Source organism: Meriones unguiculatus, chromosome 2, assembly GCF_030254825.1.
Source record: "Meriones unguiculatus strain TT.TT164.6M chromosome 2, Bangor_MerUng_6.1, whole genome shotgun sequence".
Lineage (NCBI taxonomy): Eukaryota > Metazoa > Chordata > Mammalia > Rodentia > Muridae > Meriones > Meriones unguiculatus.
The window spans coordinates 30,761,212-30,780,659 of record NC_083350.1 but is presented as its reverse complement, the minus strand read 5'-3'; the positions used below and the strand labels follow the sequence as shown (position 1 = coordinate 30,780,659).

General features: G+C 39.8%; 1 protein-coding gene across 1 annotated transcript in view; it reads right to left on the bottom strand.

Annotated features, from left to right (window-relative positions):
- Positions 1-19,448, bottom strand: part of Fbn2 (fibrillin 2) — a 220,748-nt gene that overhangs the window by 105,904 nt on the left and 95,396 nt on the right. Inside the window, exons 8-10 of the mRNA XM_021634127.2 lie at positions 11,805-11,930; positions 1,764-1,916; positions 466-678 (exon numbers count right to left, since the gene is read on the bottom strand). Coding sequence (XP_021489802.1) covers positions 466-678; positions 1,764-1,916; positions 11,805-11,930 — 492 coding nt within the window. The remainder of the gene's footprint in view (positions 1-465; positions 679-1,763; positions 1,917-11,804; positions 11,931-19,448) is intronic.

Genomic DNA, 19,448 nt, shown 5'->3' with positions numbered 1-19,448 from the left:
AAACAAACAGGCGCCAATTCTCCAAAGCCCACAGTTCTCAATTTCAAGCAATTTGACAATGGCAAAGTGTGAGGAAGGGAGGCTATGTGCATGAGAATATTTGGAGAGGCACAGAGCAGGGCTTGCTTTATCTCTTTTGAGACTTGGTCTTGGGAAATAATCCAGGCATTATATGACTAGGGCAGTGAAACAAGCCAGAGGAACTACACCAAGACCCAAAACATACTTTCTAGTGACATCATCTAGACGGGATACTCTTGGACTCTCATTTGTATTTTCAAAGTGCATAGGTCACATATTCTTTCGTTCCACTTTATCAAAAGGGGTGAAAAATAATAGATGAAATGCTTTCCTACCACATTTTCGTAAGTTAACATTACTGTATTTTAGACACACACACACACACACACGCACACACACACAAGCCTGAGAACTCAAGAATCTTTAGAAAGTGTGATTACTTACTGAGCCCCGTGATGATGGGTCCCTGTCCCCCAGCTCCTACTCCAGCTCCCCCAACACCAGGAGAAAATCCATTGCCTCCAGGGATGGGGAGGAAGCCTGTCCCTCCTGGGCCATAGCCATTGCCATTGCCCCCTGTGCCTCCAGGTCGAGAAACTGAACTCCCCGGAATGCCACCCATTGGAAGGCCATCCAGGCACAGTCTACGATACTCTTCTACAAGAAAAAGAGTTTGGTTAAACACACATGTGGTTCTTGTGGTGTCATAAAAGCAGTTGTGGGAGTCAGTTTTTAGTTTACTTGTTCCACACAATATGAATAAGATAACTCATTATCTTAAATATTTCCAGTGCTGTATAGTAATAAGAACAAGGGATAGGTATTTCAAAAATATTTAAAACTTAGTTTTCTCATTATTTTAACTGAGTTATAAAAACAAAGGGTACTTTGTATGAACTTTTTTACTTTAGACCCTAAGTATAACTCATAAAATTCCAGGCATAACTATGAATGCAAAAAATGTAATTGAGCAGGTGAAGAGCTTTAGGTTAACTCAGTCTATATGTTTGGTTTTACTTGAATTCTCATCAGTATTCTGTCTACCCAAATTTTATGTCTTTTTAATTCATTTTAAGGAGTTAGATATAAATATAGCTTTAGAATGATTTTTTAAATGAATTTTAGCAGTAGACAGTATTCAGGTAGCCTTAAAAAATCTTTATTTAGTTGTGTAAGTATTAAAACTAAGACAGGTGAAGCAAGACTGTAGCAACTACTATATTTTCTTAGTTAATCATGGAATTAGAGTAGTATATTAGAGAGCAATTTGGTGGAGTATTATGGTTTCCTGATTTTGAGAGAATAAAGAATGTGCCTCAATGATTTTCTCCATCACTGCATATATAGTATGTCTTTATAAGTAAATTTCAGAAGCTTTAATTATTTTCGAGTTTTAGAATTTAACATGGAAAAGATAACAGAAAGTATCAACATATTTGTTTGTGAAACCCTAATCATATTTTACTGTTCATGTTATCTATACCAAAAGAAACTTCTCATTCATCCTAAGGAGATTTTTTTTTCCAACACAAATTCATTTATAAAGCGCAGGCTATGAGAAGGACTAATTCTCAAGGTCATGAGAAAAGAGAAAGAAAATATTATGATGAACTGTTATGCTATAAGCTGATGGTAATTACAATAAACAACTGATTTGCCCTCAGGTAGAGGGGCAAAGTCCACCGTGGTTACGGGCTTCCTAAACACTGTTGGTGCCAAGGGAAAAGTAGCATGCCACTCACCAGAACCTCTAACAGGACAGGCCTCAGGAATGGTCCCGACGCCCCAGCAACGGCCAGGCTCGCAGCAGCACTGCGCTTTTGCCATTCTGCCGGGGAGTTCTTGTGCACAGCGCCCATTCACCAGGCCAGAGAAGCACGTGCCAGCTCTCTGATCTGAAGATGTAAAGGGAAGACAAGAGACATGGCACAATTACATCCCATTCCTACAGCAGTAATTTCACACATTAGGCAAATATAGGAGAGGAGAATTCCATTGACTTAGCCTTTTTTATACTATTTCACTACTTTGTCTCTTAATTATCACACATCACTGCTCCAGTCACTTGTTCAGCAAATGTTCCTTTTAATAGTGAACCCAAATCATGTTCCTTGGATATGAAAGTGAAAGACATGTAAATCTGAGCAGGATTCAGTGACAAGCCTAACAGGTCTGAAGCTCAAGGAACAATGACAACCCAACACCAGTCTCCACAACCCTATTCAATCTTGATACTTTTTAAAATGAAGCAAAATAAAACAAACAAACAGGATTGTGCCATGTATATGAGGCTTTCTTAAAGCTTACAATGCATCCAACACTGGCATCAAACATGTGTTCTGTGGTCTGCCATTGACATCTATGTAGTTATTTGCTTTACAACAATGTCTAACTGATAAAGATGCTGACTTAAAAATCAATCAGAAGCCTCCTGATATACTGATGTCTTGGTACTCGCTTAGACCTTGGCAACAACTGCAAAGCAGCTTTTAAGGGAAGAAGAAAATGGGCTGCAACTGTCCAAAGAACAGGGTCTCATCTGACTGAAGAAGAAGACAAGGCTATTATAATAGAAGCCCTAATGTCATTATGAAAAGACTTTGGGATTTGAATGCGATGCTTTGAAGGTTTGTGGATGGTTTCAATTAGACAAAAGATAGTGGCCGACATCTGTAGGATGGTGACTGCTGTGAGAAGTGACCATAAGAAGAGAAGGAAGAGCAATGAGACTACACAGGAGACATGCAGGTGAGCAGTGACTTTGATGAGCACAGAAGCAAAAAACCATGTTGTAAAGAGCATTTGGCAGATGCTTTTGAAGTCAGGTGTAGCGGGAAGTCACATGCTGGATGTAAGAGAAAGAGTGTCGGGAATTTCCTAAGTTTTGACTTTGACAGCTCAGATGGCAATGACTAAGAATTGAGCAGGCTGAGAGGATACAAGGTAAGGCTCCTCTGTAGTCCATGATACACTCGGGATGTTGACTATATGAGCTTGGGGCTTAGATGCATACTCAAGGCAAATATATGTATCTAGAAGTTGCCACTGCATGGAAAACTGTAAGGCTGGACGAGGTGTTTTATAAGAACTAAGGGTAACTAGGCAAGTCAATGCAGATGAGCCGTGAAGCAAGATGATGACTCAGAAGTATCACCTAGTTTGGCAATACTGTTAGGGTAAAGCACTGGTACAACATCTGAAGAATTTGGGGTAGGAAAGTAACATGATCAAATCTGAATCTAATAAAGTGCACTCTGTCAACTAAATTGAGAACAAATAAGGGCTGATGAGATGGCTCAGCCGCTAAAGGCTAGGCTCACAACCAAAAATACAAGAGAAGGAATCGGAACAGCAGATAACACAGGAAGACAAGTTTTAATGGTAACAAACAACTGTCAATTCTGAATCACCCAGGAATAAAAATCCAAGCCATCAGCAAACTCAATGTACAACCACATTTCTTTTAATAAATGAAAAAGTTATGTCCAGTTAAGTATCTGCTACTGAAAGTCGATCAAAATCCTTTGTCAGACAAACAAACAAATAAGTCTCCAGGGTTGTGGTAGAGCTGAGGCAGCCCTAGAGCTTACTGTGTAGCCCAGGGCACCTTCAAACCATTCTTATCTGCTTCTGAAATGTTCAGTTAGTGGATGGATACCACCATGTCTAGTTATTAAGGTGTATTCAAAGACATTTCTCCATGATCGTAAGAAGTTACTTGGAGCCTCATACCAATGATGCCAACTAAAAGAGGAAGAAATAGTTTTCTCTAGGGACAACCTTCCTGCCCATAGTCACTAGTGGTCAGTCTTAAACACACATAAATACAAGCAACACTAAATGGACTTGATAAGTTGCACACATACACACACACACACACACACTCATGTATATATATATATGTAGCAATATTAATTAAAGAAAAAGAGGTCATCAATCTGATGGGGGCATGGGAGGAGGTAGAGGAGGGATAGAAATGGTGTAAAGACAGGACTCATAAAATTATTTAAACAAATTAAAAATTATTGCAGATAATTCCAGTAATAGATATTGCTGACATTTTCAGCTGTGATTACATAGTCTAACATAAATACACTACTTCCTCCAGTGGCCCATAGGCTTCTCAGATTGCTTCCAACCTATCATGAAACAAATGAGCTGGCTTTTGGATAGCCAGTAAGATGTGGAATGTATTCTTTTGTTTTCCAATAAGTATTCAGATTCCTCAAAAGTAAAGCATGGAATCTGTCTTATGCATCACACTTAAAACCATGGGAGACACTAAAACTCTTAAGAGCTGAGTTTCAACAGTTTGTAGCTGGGAGTAATTTCCGAGGTCAATTTATATTGTAAAGTGAGTCATGGGAACACACTTAAAAATACTCATTCTAAGAGCCAAGTTATCATATTATTAGCTCTACTTGATTGCTGTGCTTCTCATGAACAAGATGTAAATTAAGATAAGAAAGGCCTGCACTCTTAAAAATAATTCCCCAAACTATAGAATACAACCAATGCTTTGAGGTAAGATGGGAATATGAAATTTGGCAAGGCTTCTGCATGAAGGAAGTTGTTGCATGTTTGAAAACAAAACCAAAGTCACAGCCTCAGTCAAGAGACCTAGATTTTCTTCCATAACTATGTTTAACTCTTCTTAATCATGTATAAGAGCTTGTGGGAAAATGAAATAAAACAATAGATTTTTTTTTTCTTTTTTCTTTTTGGCAGTCAAGTAGTAGACTGTCTACCTGGATTGTCCTTCTTAATGAAATTATCCTGAAGCGTATGAAGACATATGGATGAAAAGCACTCTGGTTGGCAAGATAAAAAGGGATCCCAAATGCAGTTAAGGTAGAAGTCTTGGGAATTAAGTATGCAGTTGAGTTCACTTTTCAGCATCTATTAACCTAAAGCTATGCCAAACCTCTGTTACTGTTTCACAAGGCACAAAGCATACAAAACAGGAAGTACAAATCCTACCAGCCATGGTATAACAAGGTGCCTCAAAAAACTATATCCTGAGGGCATTAGTGGTCTAGTGAGGAAATGAGCCCATCTCTACGTGGGAGCTGTGTGGAGAAGGAAGGAGCCGCCATGAAACTTTATAACCACAGGCTCTTCCCACATACACAACATTGACTCTTCAATTCATAGCAGGTGTCTGCTTTGAAAGAAGTTCAAAGAAATATAGCTTGTCAGGTAAAGTTATGCCATATAATGAGAAAGAGCCAATGCAACACTAAGAAAGTCTCAGAGGACTTCCATGAACTTCAAAAAAAACAGACTAGTTAACAGTGAAGTAATCAAAGCAAAGAACACTCATGCCAAAATAGAGGTAAGTAGTGGTTTTGCTGTCTGAATGACCGCACCACTATTGACAAGTATGAACCATTTACAATCATTAATAGTTAAAGATTAATTAATAACTAAATTGTTACTGATTAAAGCAATGAAAGTCTAAACTGTGGGTGGTGTAAAAGAGGCTACATAGAATGAAAAAACTGTCCTAGACAAGCTCTATGAGTTCTGTGCTTGAAAGGGACCACAGCTGGAATAAGGAATCTTACAGATACAGGAAACAAGGATGCCACACACAAGCAAAGAGTGATTACTGATCAGGTAGGTGTACATGCACACATTGTCTTCAGTATGGTTGTAGGGGAAATGTTACAATGGTTGAGAAACATGGAGTTGAAAGAGAAAGAGGAATCATCTAGGAATGGAAAGTGGCCTAGACAGAATGACAGGCAACAGTCTACAGATACAAATGTCTCAGAAACTTCTAGCAACCTACACATTGTAAAGAGCACACATGAAACCTCGCCCTGAGTCATAAGGCAAGCTCAGCCCTAAGAAATCCGCAATAAATCTGAAGTGGGACAAGAAAGAAGAAATACAAACTATATAAGATAATAGTTACAGAAGTCCGTGGTAAAAGCTTTAAATTAATCTAGCCCCTCAGTAGAATGGTGACAGTTCCTTCAGTAACTGGCAGTAACAGCAGATAAGGAGAAATCTGAACAACAAAACTATCGAGCTTGACCTCATAGGCATATCTAGAGTCTACCACACCAGACTCAATACACCAGAAAGCCCATTCCTTTTCAAAGGCACATGGAAGACTTGGAAAAACTAAGTATTTGCTATGCCATCAGAGAACACCAAGACACTTCTCTAATCAGAATGAATGCAATGAAATTGTCTATCAATAAATAGCAAAAGAAACCAAGGAAATGCTACACATTGTACGAGTCAGGTACAAGATTCCATTTGGAATAAGGTAAAGTATATAAAAATGCAGATGTAAAGCTTGGAAAGTGTGTCAGGGAGCCATTCTATATGCACCTCCCCTGCCCTTTAGGCATCTGCTGGGACCCTGCATTTGCCATGCATATTGGGAAATGAATAAATCGTGCCTCCCATTACACTCAAACAGCTATGTTTCACATGGATGGATACACCAGCGCAGGTAGGAAGAAGGACTTCATTTAAAAACATGGCTGCACAGTAAGTAGCCTTTCAATTATGCATTTTATTTCACACATCATCATGTGGGAATGTGGAAAAAAGTTTTAACGTTAAAAAAGGAAGGTCTTCCAATATACACGTATCTCTAGCCTATGGTTTGGAAATCGCAGGCTGGTGTAACATGTACTGGGGAGGCTAGGCCATAAGAGAGCAGAGGTGGTGAGGAAGGATTAGAAAAAAATAATAAAGTTTTCACAGATTTCATGATTACTCTCCTCTAATAACAGCAAAGAAGAGATGAGATACTTCCACCACTTGAATAAAAACATACAGAATAGGGGCTGGCAGAACAGTTAAGAGCATTGACTGTTCTTTCAAAGGACCTGGGTTCAACTCCCAGCACCCACCCACATGGCGCTCACAACTGTTTGTAACTCCAGTCCCCAAGAATCGGCACTCTCATACTGACATAAATTCAGACAAAACACCAATGCTCGTAAAAAGATAATAAATTATTTAAAAACCGTAGAGAATATTCAAGTATGTGTTACAGAACAGTGGCATCCAGAGTTGAGGTCTGCAAAGAAAGGAAGCCAGTTCAGTCCAGTCCAGTGTGTCTCTACACCATAGTCTTTATGAAGCACTGCATTAAAATGTTTAATCGAGGCAGAGGAAACTTGAAGTGCACCTGGCAGAAACGAAAGGTGCCTAGGAGCATTATTCCTTGAAGCAAGGAATTATTGTGGGCAAAGACAGAGAAAACCCATAGAAACATGGTCCTGACACTTGGCGTGCTCTCAACTAAACAGACATATCCTAAAGAGCACACGTGAAGCCTCGCCCGTTAGTAGCATGCCTGTTACATTGCGCAAGCGGGCTTGGCGAGTCTTATTCACCACTGCCCCCAGAAGGAGGAATCTCCTCTGAATAAAATATAAATCTTTATTGAAGCAAAGTTATAGTACGATCATCAGAATGTGCCTCGGGGTCTAGCATTTAGTCTAAATTTGAGCATAGAGCATGAATGATCAATTACAGGTTGTGATGGATGAAGAAACCTTGGCTATACTTGAAGATTGTAACGTAAAGTCCATATGTCTATGTTGAATGACCTCTGCTCATTAAAACACAGAGCCGAGAGGGTTCGCCCAGGTCAAAATACCAATGGAACTTGGTGTCCTGACACCAGACACCATTCACATATCTGGCCAGTTTAGGTTACTGTGGGAAAACTTCACAAATCCGTCTTTTCCCAACATACTTTTATGTAAGCTTCATGATGCCAGCACTCAACAGAAACTAAAGTAGGAACAAAGAAATGGAACCACAGTGGGGACCAGGGTCACTGCTTTTCCTCCTCTTTGTCTCATTTCATCTTTGGACACCCTTTTCTTAATCAAACTTAGTACCCTAGGACTAAAGAACTTCCTTTATAAAGGAAGTGGACTAGTTAGTCCACTGTTCATTCTTGACTCTCCTTCCAGGTTTCATAAACAAACACATTTATGTATTTCAAATTCTTCCTCGATTGTTTTCTTGCAAATGCACCAAAAGTGAGCACTAAACTTAACAGGGTGCTGCACATTACACCCACCATTGCCCACACTCTAAGATTTGAAGGGCATATGAATGCCATCAAAGTAGATCAGTGAATGACGAGCTTCCTCTTTGACTGACATGTTACTCTCCATCCTCCTTGCCCGTTTGTTTTCATGCCTTACCCTCCTCTGAATGCTTGATGGACTCTTGCTGCGTACAGGATCAACCCACAGGCAGCTCTAGCATCAGACTCGGCCTCAACCCATCCTTTTATTTTATTGCCAACCAGCCTCTTGCTCACTTCTTTCCAAACCAAGCTCTCCTCAATGTCTCCTGAGTCCACACTGGACAGTCTCAGCACCGAGTTGCTCACATAGTTCTCCTGTTTGGCAAATCCAGTTCCTCCCACGGTCCGTGATCCTATGCTCTTCCCAAGATCTACATTGATGCTGAGGATTTTCTTTCTAATGTTTTTAATTTTTTTTTAATTTCCTGTTTTTTGTTTTTCGTGTGTCTGTCTGTGTTATGTGTCTGTATGTGGACACGTGTATGTAAAAAGGTACATGTTCATGGGTGTGGACATATGAATAGAAGCCCAAAATTGATGGCAGATGTCTTCTTCAATTGCTCACTACTTTATTATTGAGCAGAATTTCTCACTGAACCTGGATATAATTATTTCTGGCTGGTCTGGTTGACCAGCTTGTTCAGGGATCTCCTGTTTCTACTCTCTGACAGAAAGCTGACACACCTGCCTGGCTTCTATGTGGGTTTTGGGGAGTTAATCTCTCACACTCCAGAGAGAGTACTAAATTCACTGAGCCCTCTCTATAGCACTCTTCTTAAGAATTTTACCTTTTATTATCAATGTTTAAAACATTTCTATTTGTTATTTTTTCTGTTCAGGTCAGAAGGCAATTATGTGGAGTTGGTTCTCTTCTTCCTCCTTTATGTGGGTTCTGGGGATCAAACCCAGGTCATGAGGCTTGTACAAATACTTCACTATTGGGCCATTTGGCCAGGTCTAGCCTTTTGTTTGGTTTTGCTTAAAGGTACATATTACATTAAAAAAAAATTAGCAGTGAATTACTTTTCTGTCAAACTTTCTCTCTCTTTCTCACACACACAGACACACACAAACTCAAATTATGTTTACAGCTTTGTATCCTCAGAATTCTTCAGGTGAGGCTGTGCAATGAAACATGTAAAGCTGGAGGAAAAGGCATTAGAATGTTGTGACAACATTGCTGACTTCAAGAATTTCTAAGTGTTTAAAATTCTTTTTCTGAACCCTTCTTGCCTCTCCCTGACTGGCACTAGCCTGTCCCTCTTGAGGGCTGCTAGCTCTGTGAGTACAAAGAGGCAGGCCCCTTCATCTACCTTCAGCTGGCTCTCTGTGGCTTAAATATTCATTACTTATTACTACTTGTGCCAGTCATTATTCAGTGCCTGTATTAAATTGTGGAAATTAGGTATTAATGATACCCAAGGGGAGCGAATTCCAAAATGACATAAGGCTCATTAAATAATGCTATTAAAATGCTTTTAAGGAAAAGACTATTAGTGACACTTCAACTCTTTTTAAATATGGCATATGTTAGTTTCTATGTTAAAGGTTTTTTTTTTTTTTCCGGGATCTTTAAAAACTTGATTAACACACTAGGTAAAGTTAAGGTAGAATTTGTCTTTCTAATTTAGCATTAAATGAAATGGGACGGCTATGCTATTTGAAAATTAAAATGGCTAGCTAAATGCTTCTGCCCCAAAAAACTCTTCCCTTGTCCACAAAAGGATCAAGTTCATTGACATTTTATAATGTGGGTTAGACTCAGCATATTTACGTTGTTGATTTTTATTATGATACTATAGCGAGAACTGTGTTAAATAAGTTAAATAAAAAAGGAAGCAGAGCAGTCAGCAAATACCACTTTCAGAACAAAGCTCAAATAGCATGCAGTTTCATACTAAAGTTTATCCAGTGCAGTATCATGAGCATGTGCACTAAATACTTACAAAAGAAACAGCAGAGGGGGATCCATATATTCATGACATATGATTCAATCATAAATCAATTCAATATAAGAAAATACACACTCTGGTTTTTAAAACTCAAAAACCTCTACATATTAGAATGCTGTATTTGTTTATCTACTGACACATGGCTATTACAAATAATCCCCAATTTGAAGCTTAAAGAATGAGTGAGCTTTAGTGTGCATGGGAAGGAGAAACCATGATAATTCAGGCACAGAAGTCTGTATGCAAACAAGACAGTGCCATAACATTTAACAACAAGAGATATGTGTGTAAGGTTGAAGGCAGTTACAGATGAGCTCAGAACACAAGCTGGGCCTGATTCTTAAAGGCCCTGGAGCCCAGTGAAGACTTTGGAAGGGACAAAATTTTAATTTAATGGTAAAACAAACAAGAAATATCACTAGCGTCCATAAATCTTACTGTGAAATGTAGACATATCTGCCTGTTCTTTTTGTCCTAATTACAGATATCATAATGCTACTGTTTTACTGACCATGTTCTACAGCAGAGGTGGAAGAAGACCAGTAGCTTGTCTGAGGCCTAACAATTCGTGATAGCTGTGACCATCACTGCCCCTACCCCTGCTCCTCCTGTCGCTGACATGTCTGTGTTGTTATTTATTATCTGTGATGACAATATGGGCCCCTGATGGCAGGACATGCACTTCTCATGCTCGCTGATGGACAGCCATAGCTAGTTCAGTGCCTGGTAGATAAGTACACTCACCAAATGGGTCCAAGCCTACAGCACTGCTATGAGATTCTCAGTTCATGTCCTTAACTCTGTAATTCCATGATTGGTTCATTTGGTAGCATCACTAGGATCCATAGATCCCTCCCTCCATGAGCTGCTGATACTCTAACTGCCAGACTTTGGGAAAGCCTCATTATGCCACTTGTTTCCTTCAGTGGACCACGAAACTCTACTCTTTGGGTCCTAGACTAATTTCTCTAACTCATCATTACATAAATCTTGACTGCTGCTATAGAAATTGTACATATTTTCCCATCTCTTTGTAGCTATTTTCTGCTCAGTATTTGAACTGACCAGGCTGAACACTCAAAGCAAGAAAAGTGAAGGCAGCTAATTATACCATGATTGTATGTCAAAAGGCATTCCATAATCTCTGGGCGTACATGGCAGAAGCCTAAGGCATGTTCCCTGATGGATGGCCTACATCATGGCTGCAAAGCACAGTTTCATCTCTTTAAACAGAGCAGACCGTGTAAGTATATTTGTCTTTAATTTAAATACGCTTAAATTAAATATCCTTAAAAAACACAGAATTACAGGTTCCAGTTCCTTCTTCGTAATAAGTATTTTTACTAGAATAAACAAGCTTTAAGTAAATAAGATGCTGTCTGTGCTCATGATTCATAGCAACAGAAGAAACTTTAATTACTCTATTCCAGCTTCCCAAGCCGATTTTACATCTTTCTTGTGCTCTGCGCATTGCAATGCTGGGCAACAGTTACATGTCCTGAGCCAGTCTTTCTTTCTTCCAAAAAAAGATTTGACAACATAAAACTAAGCCAGATGGCCCTCTGAAGGCTAAGACTATAGGAACAGTGTCTGGTCTATCAATCCCTTGGTGATGCTAAATACTGTTAAGGCTTTAGAACAACCCTTTCATCCACTCGTCCCAGCGGTTTTATAATCATTACCATCCTCATACCTGTTTGGGCTGTTCTGTCATTATAAAGAAGCCGCACATTATGCCTTCGAAACACAAGGCTTACCGATACACCGAGAGCCATCTGTCGAAGTTACAAAGCCACGTGGACAGAGACAAAAATAGCTTCCCACGGTGTTGGAACAGTCACCCGTTTCACAGACCCCAGGAACCAGGCTGCACTCATCGATGTCTGATAAAGGGAAGATAATTGAGAAAGGCCTTCATTAAACAAAAGGATTTAGAAATGAGGCGAGCACTCATGGTTGCTTAGTAGATCATATAACCCTGAAGATACTCTTGTTTCAGGCCCTATGGAATTTCTCACATCTGTCTATGGGAACTGAGATGAGAATATCCTCCCAGGGAAACAAAACAAGGCCAACTAAAGCAAAACCCTACATAGCCCTTTCCCCTACAATGCAACTTAAATTGCAAATAAGTAAAGATGTCAAAGGTTTAGTTTCTATTCTGTATCACCAAGGGAATTATCTTCCTGGAGCCCTTCTAAAACACATATACAATTACCTTTTAAATATGGAGTAATTAAATACAAACCTATAGCTAATTTTTACAATAATCATTTGACAAAGTTTTTTTTTCCTATTTGGTTGTAGCATGGGCTTTTTGGTAGGTTCATTTCAATGTGGGTGCATCTGACATTGTGAGAATAACTTCAGTTTGTAACAATGTAACAATGTAGAACTATGGCAAAGGGAAACCGTGAGAGGCCCCAGAAAGGCCCACTTTTCCTACTGTGGCTCTCTGTTCTTATCTACTCTGCTTAATTCTGGGAAGGGACTTTCTTTTCACAGGAACGAAAGTCTGTTTTTTTCTTAAGTTGTCCCTAAACGAGGAAACCTGAGAGCTTTCTATAGGCTTTCCTGTACTTCTCTTTTAATCCTGTGAGCAGAGAGAGGTGGAAAGTCAAACAAAACCTCAATTAGGCACACTGGGAGCTGAATGCTAATCCCTTTTACAAAAGGAAATGAGCCACTGGAAGAAAACCCAGCCAGGGATACCCAATTGTTGGCACTGTGTGTAAAGAGGCTGGTGTAGCGAAGACCAATGAAGAGAGGAAGCAATTATAAAAGTCATAAACATAATTACTTAAAATCAAAGTATATGGGAATTTTTTGTTTCCTTTATGTTCTTGTCCTCTTGTGTTGTATACATTCTTTTAGAATGTCTCAATTTAAAAGACAGGGGAAATAATTGCATTTTAATTACAAATGCAAGGGAAAACATTTAAGATCCATAATTACACCCCTCCCCCTAACTAAGCCTCAGGCATCATTGCAGAAGAAGGAGCAGAAAGACCTTGAGGGGTAGTGAACTTCCACAGTAAGCAGTGTTTCCTGAGCATGGCAGGAATCATGACGATCACATGAACTCACAGGGCCCAAGACAAGCTAGCCAAAAGCCCTGAATGTAGAAAGGTGGACATTAAAGCCGGCCCTTAGTTGAGGAGCTATTGGCAGCTGATGGCTGCCAGAGAAAGGAAAGCCAGTTTTCTTTCTGGATGAGGTCCTTGAGAAGCTACTCCTGAAAGTCTTTATGCCCACACCCATGTGGGCAGCATGAAGTGGACTCAGTGGGCTTAAAAACAGAGCATTTGAGGTAGGAAGAGCGTTGAGGAAGAGAAAGAACTGCAGAAGAGAGAACAGGGACATCTGATCAAACATATCCTATAGAGAAAGTAAGTAAAACTATGAAATGGAAAATATATGAAACAAACACCCAGCCTTCACCCAGCAAAATGAAACACTGCGCAAATTAGAACCTGTGGCATCCTGTGCTGCCATCTTCATGCACCATGCTTTTATACAATGGAGGCCAGCACACAGGTGAAGCAGGAACAGATAGAGTGCAATCAACGAGTTTTAAATAATAACCCATGAAGTTAGCCATTACCTATTGGTACCCCTCTGTTGAACCACTCATTACTTATTGACCATTTATTCTGAAAAGTAACCAGGCTAATGAGTTGTATCATGAAGCAACCATCCGATTTTGTTATTTCCTTTGTATGTTTTTCAAAAAGAAGGTTGCCATCCAGGCATCCTCTTAAAATTTTACCTTCATTTGAGATTCAACAGCTGCTGAAGGATAGAGGCATAAATCCATACCTATCAGTCCCTCAAGAGATCAGAATTCTAACATGAATTGCCTACACAAATGAGGAGCAAATGTGTAATGTGGTAATCGCCCTCCCAGCAAAATGAAACCATGTGTGCAAATTAGGACCTGTTGCATCCTGCGCTGCAATCTTCCTGCACCCATCGTGCTTTCATACAATGGAGAGTAGCACAGAGATGAAGCAGGAACAGATAGACTGCAATCAACAAGTAATGATAAATCACCTCTTCCCGAGGGAGAAAAAAACAGAATAGCGTGATGTAAAGCAGGCAGCACAAATGGCAGGCTGAACCCTTCATCTGTAGTCTCTTCATTCTCCAAAAATATCAACAATCCAAGAGTTTGGGTAGTTTAGGATTAATGAAAATTCTTGAATATTGAAAGACCTCAAATCATTCACTTGAACACTAACTTTTATTTTTAAGCATTTCCTAACAAATGATGATTTTGTCCACAACTGAAAAGTGAAAGATGTTGGACATTGGGGAGGGGCATTTTTGTCAGAAATATCTGGGATATAGAAGAATACATGTGAATGTGTCCTAGGTTGTTTCATGTTGTAATAAAACACTGGCAATAAAATGGGGAAAGAAATCATTTATTTCCTCTTAGAGTCTATATACAGTCCATCATTGACGCAAGCCAAGGCAGGAACTCATGGAAGGAACCTGGAGAGAGGAACTGAAGCAGAGGCCATGGAGGAGTGTGGTGATTGAAGATTACAAAAATATCTCTTATATTCTCGGAGATCTGGAACTTTTGCTGGACCTCACATCCCCTGAAGTCACTTAAAACTTAAGATCACTCTCTTACATAAGATCACTATCAAACTATCAAATTGTTTAACCTGCTTTTAAGAGAACAATGAAAGAGTCAATCTTACTTGCCTTGGGTTTCCCATATAAACAATTTTTACAACCTAAGCTAATGCATGGGTATAATCTTAAGTAATATACTCTTCCATGTCCATGACCCAAATAATGTTTGTGCATCATTTGCTGAAAGCAGCACATACAGAAGCCAAGAACAACTTCCTAAAATCAACCATAAAGGTTGAAAGGGACCACTTACAGATACTGGTTGATAAACAATGATGCTTCTCGTCAGGGTCAGGTGGAATCATTTGGAGCCAGTGATTTAATCCCTTGTAAAACTGTTCAAGGTTCCTGTAAAGTATCCTATTCCTTCCTTATATGGTGTTTTCTGCGCAGTTCAATAAAGACAGAACAAAGCCCTTTGTGAGGGACAGACACAGAAGTACAACAGACACATGGACAGCCAGACACAGGTACAGACATAGGCACAATTCACACTCACACAACAGACAGACAGAAGACAAAAGACTCAGGCAGTGTGAAGTGGAGAATCCAGCACTGGATTCCCTCTTGGTTAAATGTCTCCAAAGGGAAGTTATTTTCTGTAGCAGCACAACATCAAGGCTCTTGGTGATTCAGAGTTGATCATCAAAGCGCTTAGTCCATGGAGAGGTGTGCTGCTTGCTGGCCTTCTTTGCCAGGGCTTGCTCAGTGTACCCTTCTACCACCTGGAACACCTGCTCATGGGTAGTACCAACCACAGTGGGCTGGACTCTCTCACATCAATCAATTAAGAAAAATGCTCCATAGACTCACCCACAGGCCAATCTGATGGTGGCAATTCCTCAAATGAATTATCCTCTTCCTGACTGACCCTAATTATTGACAGGTTGACAAAAACTAACCAGCATACTATGGCACTCCGTTTTGAGGTTTTCTGTTAAAATTATACAAAATCTCTGTAGTCAGAATGAGATAGAACCTTAAGAGGTTAGGGTCAAAAATAGATAAATGCTACAAGCATAGTTTTAGGAAGCTGGGGGTTCTGTATGAAGAAGATGATATTTTTAAAACCGCTTTTAGGAAAATGATAACCCAAACTTTAAGAACTAAAGAGATAGCTGAAAACAAAACAAGGCAAAACAAACACACAACCAACCAACTAACAAACCAACCAACTAACCAACTAACTAGCCAACCAACAAAAAACATAATAGTCCATTTCCATACAAGAATGCTCAGTGTGTATTCATCTAATAAACTTTAGCATTGACATTTGTGTTCAATGAGCTACAGGAGCCAAGTCCTCTTACTAGTCATTTCTTCAAGACTCTATGTTATAATACATCACATATTGCCTCTGTATAAGCAAGTGCTTCTAAGGGTGGCAGGTCTACTCAAGGGAAAAGGCAAAACCATTTATGCATGTCTATTATGCTTCCCCCACATCTTCTTCAACTTATTTATTTATTTATTTATCTATTTATTTATTTTTGAGACAGAGTTTCTCAGTGTAACAGCTCTGGCTGTCCTGGAACCCACTTTGTAGACCAGGCTGGCCTCGAAATCACAGAGATCCACCTGCCTCTGCCTCCCAAGTGCTGGGATTAAAGGTGTGTACCTTAGTATTCAAATACCCGAAAGACTGCTCTAAACCACAAGCCAGAGATTTAAGAGTGTCATAGCTGAAAGTCCAGTAACATGAACCTCGAGATTGGTTCGATCATATTATCTCCTGTTTAGGTCACAAGACACCTGGGCTGATGTTTTGCAACCATATTAACCTATAAAAATATAGAAGAATCAAGATGACATGCTGTGAATGGAGAAAACGTGGGGTCAAGATGATCCTCTTCCTCCTCCTCTTACCCCACAAAAGTGCAAATAAAAAGGTTACACACCCATCTGTCTAAACATTCTGCTCCTTTTATTACATTACTATGGATTCTAAGTTTCTATGAATTGATACAGGCAGGGTACCAAGACAACCTGGCTTGGCTAAACTGAAAAAATCCCTTTAACTCTACAAAATTCTGTTTCCTGAAAATTTTTGAAAATGGGGAAGGTCTGGCAGTTAGTCACAGACCTGAACATTTGGTGACAACCTTTCTGTACTCTAACTTAATCTTCTATCTGCTTTCCCTGCTGGGGTCAAGATGGCTACAGCGCGCATAGCTAGAACCTTGGCTGGGTAAGCCAGTAAAAGAAAGATTGTTTCTCCAGGGTCTCTTTGATGTGAACTGACAGACTAAGATCAGAAAGGAGAGGAGAACCTCATCTATTAGTGGACTTGGGGAGTGGCATGCAAGCAGAGGGAGGAGGGAGGGTAGGATTGGGAGGGGAGGAGGGAGGGGCTTATGGGGGATGCAGAATGAATAAAGTGTAATTGATGAAAAATTAAAAAAAAAACAAAAAAAAACAAAAAAAAATATCAAATAAATAAAAAAAAAAAAGAAAAAGGAAAATTCTCCGAGAAAGTCCCCATAAATCTTCCCTTTAATTCTGGTACCTTCAATTGACTCATAGGCAATATCTGAATAATTTCTTAGTCTAAGGAGTGTCCTCACTGGCATAAGCCTGAAAATCCTCAACAAAAGAATATTAAGACTAATAGGCAACAGAAAGCAGAAGAGTGTGAGTGAATCAGAAACATGATACAGTCGAAGACTGAGATTTGCTTGAGCGTGGATGCCTGGGAACCTTTTGGGGTAAAAGGTTTCCTTAGGAAGTCACATGCCAATTCTTGGAGCATTTAGAGCTTTGGCTTTTGTTCTGAAGGGACTTCTGCTTTCTAAGAAAGATCTTAAATAAAACAACAACATTACATGAATAATCATTATTGCAGGCTGCCTGAAGTTCGGCTTTGTGAAGAAGAGAACAAGTCAAGAAGGAATCAGGACAAATCAAAAGAACTTTGTCACTGAGAAGGTACGTTAGGCATTGACCTTGATTGAGAGATAGATTGTATAGAATGATGAGGAGAAGATGTGAAATGGGAAAGAAGAGCCATACTGAAGGAAAGTTTGGTCCTAGGGAAGTAGACAAATGAGCTACACAACTCAAATTCTCGGTGTGGAATTCAGCTGAGGGCTAATCTGAATGTCTACTTTTACAGTTTATCACTAACTATGCAGCTTGCTTTAGGTGTAACAATGGATGGGACTTCAAAAGTTGAAACAAACAGCTGAATTCAAAGAGGCACCTGTGAAAAGCACCAACTTCTAAGGGAAACTCATGTGAAGAAGAGACAGAAGTCCAGAAGAAGAGACCAGCGTACAAGAGGATAGAGGCCAAGAAAAAGCCCAGGAAACAGGCGTGAAGTAAGGGGAAATGCAGCGTGTACCGAGAGCCGATGAAGCTGAACCCGGGCTTTCAGAAAGAAAAACAGGGTCTAAAGAAAACCAACGGATGGCTTTGTGATTGCCAAGCCACTTAACCTCGTGTTCTCGTAGGTCATACTCTGGCAGGACATGATGCTAACTTAGTGAGTGGAGTGGGCTCAGCTATCGATGACTCCTGAGAATGCTGACTGCCCTGTCAACGCTCTGTTGACACAGAGACATGCTATCCTCATGCACCTGCTCCAGAAAACTTAGTGTGAGTAGAACAAGTGGTTTCATTTATAAAACACTGCTAAACTACTTCCTTCCCACCAGCGCCAGGGACCCCTATACATTAGGTACAATCTGCAGAGCTTTTAAAAATGTTTATGATTGTTTTGTTTTACCTTAGATTTCTATTTATTAAGGCATAATTGGTGGTAAATTCATGAGCTGGGATGTGACATAGGGTAATTAATGTTGATGTGATAACATGAATGGTAAATGGAAAACTCACACTTGCTTTCTGCTACTCCGGTTTTGAGAAAACAACATGCATGAACTACACTCAGAGTGCTGTTGCTTATAAGCAGCTTAACAGAGAAACAGTTCCCATACTGTGCAGCTCACACGCTCAGCTAATTAAATTCTACTGTATTTTCCTAAATGTAGTAGAGGGCTGCATGACCATCACTGCGACCTAATTTTATGACAACTTCATCACCCCACAACCAATTCCACCCCACTATTAATCATTCTTCAATAGCCTCCTGTAAGCCCCGGGTAGTCATTAATCTAGCCTTCCTCATTACACAACTGGCTATCCTGACAGTCCATGCAAATGGGATCCTAAAGCCTACAGTCTTCGGTGATGTGCTGCTTCCCACTCACCATAGCTTGACATTTGCAATGCTGCTCCATGCTGTGGTGCATTTCAGCACTTTGCTCCTGTGGGGCTCTGAATGCACCACACAGCTTATCATTCCTCGTGGACATTTGGGTGGTTTGCATTTGGATGCTTGTGAATCTTGTGAGTCATCAAGACCAACTGTTTTCAAAGAGGCCGTGATACAATACTCCCACTAACAGTGTCTGAGCACCGTTTCCCATATTTTTAGCTGCATTTATTATTCTCCTGTTTTGTTTATTTGTTGAAGGTTTTTTTGGTGTGTGTGTGCTTGTTTAAGTAAGGATGGAATGCTATCACACTGCATTGTGTTTTGCATTTCCCTAATAGTATCCTGCTGATGTTTTCATAGTTGTGTTTATGTTGGCCTTTGTGTATCTTCTTTGAAGAAAAATGTATTTAATTCCTTTGCCCAGTTTTTTTAAAATGACATTTTATTATTAAGCTTTGTGGTGGTTTGAGTGAGAATGGCCTCTACAGGCTCTTATGTTTGAATACTTGGTGCCCAGTCAGTGAAACTGTTTGGAAAA